The following is a 2,446-nucleotide window of genomic DNA, read 5'->3' on the forward strand; positions in this document are numbered from 1 at the left end:
GTCGCTCCGCCATGTCGCCACACATTGGCCCGTCTCATACCGACCCACGCAGATTCGTGAGTACTACAAAGCGTTGTGTACCATTCAATCTCTGATTGCCTATGCGTTCCCATTGTGCCCTGTTCGTCGTCGGCGCCACACATCGGCATCATTAGGCAATAGACGTCGTATATCGCTACACGGTGGCCCCTTCCTGCTGCGAAAGATCCTTTGTGCCACATAGGCGTCTGCCACCTACAACTTAAGGTGCGCACTCTCTTCTGTCAGTATACTGACCTGCTATGCCTTCATATCCCCTTTGTCGTCGTGATGTATGAACATCCCGCGTATATGCATCGATACTCTGTGGGTGCAGGTAAGCTCATTGGTATTTGCTGTTGTCCTCACATGGCATCTGACTATCGTGTTTATCCTTCAGCGCTCGGCAGTCGGTAACAATGCACATATTCCTGTAAGAAGTCACTTACCATGCTGCAACGTTGCATGGCATATTGTGTGCCTCAAGATCAATGCTTATGCATGCTCGCCTTAAGGTGAGTCCTACCGGGTCGCTGGCTGTTCGTATCTCATCTCGGTATGACATTGGCCTCTAGTCGTTGCCTACGAGCATGCCCCTGGACGCCCATCTTGCACGCGTTGGTCACCCAATGGGACCATCGCCATGGGCGTGTCAAACACACTATGAAGATCGTCAACGACTGTCGACAACGGTGTATGCACCTGCGTTCGATGGTCGCAATCACAGTCGCGCTCATCCTTTTAGTAAGTTGCCCTTATATCCTGTCTTCTGTCGCGCCTCACCATCGCTACAGGCTTGCCCTCATGTGGCAATGCTATCAGCACCAATATAGCGCGTTCCGGCTGCTGTCAGTCCGGGTAACGGCGTGCTGGTGGGGACGTTACCCTCGGGGTGTCCAGATGAGATTGTCGACACAGCATGTGGACGGCATCCCCACAACAGGGCTGCTGCACAAGCTGCGGAGTGCTGACAGTGGTCGCGCTCGTTCTCTGGGTACGTTCTCCCTGCTAGTCATTTATGCACTCGCTGATGGTGATTGCAGGTATCTCCCTAAGCGGGCGATGCGTCAGACACCCAATGGCACGTTCCAGGCTGAATGCGGCCTGGGTAAGGGCGTCGCGGGGTGGAGGTCACTGCTCTCTCACGGGGGCACCCTCGGACGAGACTAGCGGCACCATTGACGGAATATATTGTATTGCACAGGAATGTCCAAGGAGGCTCACAGGTCGCATTCGGCGGCGGCGAGGAGAAACGGCGGTTGCGCTCGTCCTTCAGGTGAGTTGCGTCGTTTGTATACAAGCGCGCCCTCTCTTATCGATTTGCAGGCTTGCTCGCAAGAGACAATGCTCTGGACACCGTATACCGAACGTTCCGGCTGCGCTCCGTATGGCCTAGTTGCCAGCGAGTCTGTCAGTCCGGGTAACGGCGTCATCGGGGTGGGGTTGCTACCTCTGGTGCACCCGGAGAGACTAGCAACATGATTACTGACCATTTCAGTGCCTTGTTTGTTGTAGGTTCTGCGCTCTCGCGCGTCTCATAGCCGGAATAGCAAGACAACGGCGCGGAAGATGCGCGTCCCACGGCGACGCCACCCCAGTCGCTCTTCTTTTTCCTTTGTTTTGTTCTGCGCTTATACGTTCACCACACAGACGATCTACTATACAACACGATACGCACCTCCCCTGTGTACTCCGACTCTCAAGGCTTGCAAGGACGGGGCAGACGGCGATGCGCAGCGGACGGCATGGGCCAACGTCGGGAGTGCGGGCGACGTCACGCTCCTGAGGCGGGCAGGATGCGCACGTCAATATGACGCGCTCGCGGGAGCCACTCCCTGACCAGCCAAGACATTTGCCGGACGTGAAGTTGACCCTGACATCTCGAGTCCAGCTTGCCTGTGCCGCGGACGCGGCTTCCCATCTCGTTGTGAAGGAACGTGTCTCTTACCCTACTCGTTTGCGACCTGTGATAGTGTATATGATTTCTGCTGTTCGGGGCTTTGTATAATGCATGACATGGCCTCGACGCCGAGGATACTCAGTTTCATCTCGTGACCTTGCTGTGCGACGTGCAAACGAACGAACACAACCTGGCGCCTCTGCAGTCGGCGACGGCACGTGTATTGCCGAGCTGCACGCGTCAAGCGTCTAAGAAGCGTCGCTCGCTTGACTGCTTACATCGAGCACCATGGTGTCAATCTGCTTGCTTTTGTCATTGTCGGACCCACCTAGCGAATGTTCATGACAAAGGAGGGAAGCCTGCGCGATCCTCAGCTTGCGTTTCTCCTTGGACCTCCGCAATTGACGATTTGCTGCGAGATATAGCGTCCTAAGGAATGTACGTATCGCCCATCCTGTAATCCTGCCATGCAACCTACAATCGTGTCGAGTTTCAACTTCCGACTCACGAGGTGGAGCCTTCCCATGC

The 2,446-nt window shown here is 55.4% G+C and overlaps 1 protein-coding gene across 1 annotated transcript; it reads left to right on the forward strand.

Moving 5' to 3' along the window:
• Positions 1 to 11: 11 nt before the first annotated feature.
• POSPLADRAFT_1037700 (hypothetical protein) lies at positions 12 to 1,500 on the forward strand (the record flags this gene model as incomplete). The annotated part of the gene is made up of 7 exons (XM_024477250.1): positions 12 to 56; positions 224 to 246; positions 419 to 451; positions 594 to 762; positions 841 to 1,012; positions 1,062 to 1,294; positions 1,345 to 1,500. The coding sequence occupies 7 exons, from the start codon at positions 12 to 14 to the stop codon at positions 1,498 to 1,500; spliced, it is 831 nt and encodes a 276-aa protein (XP_024332602.1).
• Between the last annotated feature and the right edge of the window lie 946 nt (positions 1,501 to 2,446).

The sequence above is a fragment of the Postia placenta genome (genome assembly GCF_002117355.1).
Source record: "Postia placenta MAD-698-R-SB12 unplaced genomic scaffold POSPLAscaffold_328, whole genome shotgun sequence".
Classification (NCBI taxonomy): domain Eukaryota; kingdom Fungi; phylum Basidiomycota; class Agaricomycetes; order Polyporales; family Adustoporiaceae; genus Rhodonia; species Rhodonia placenta.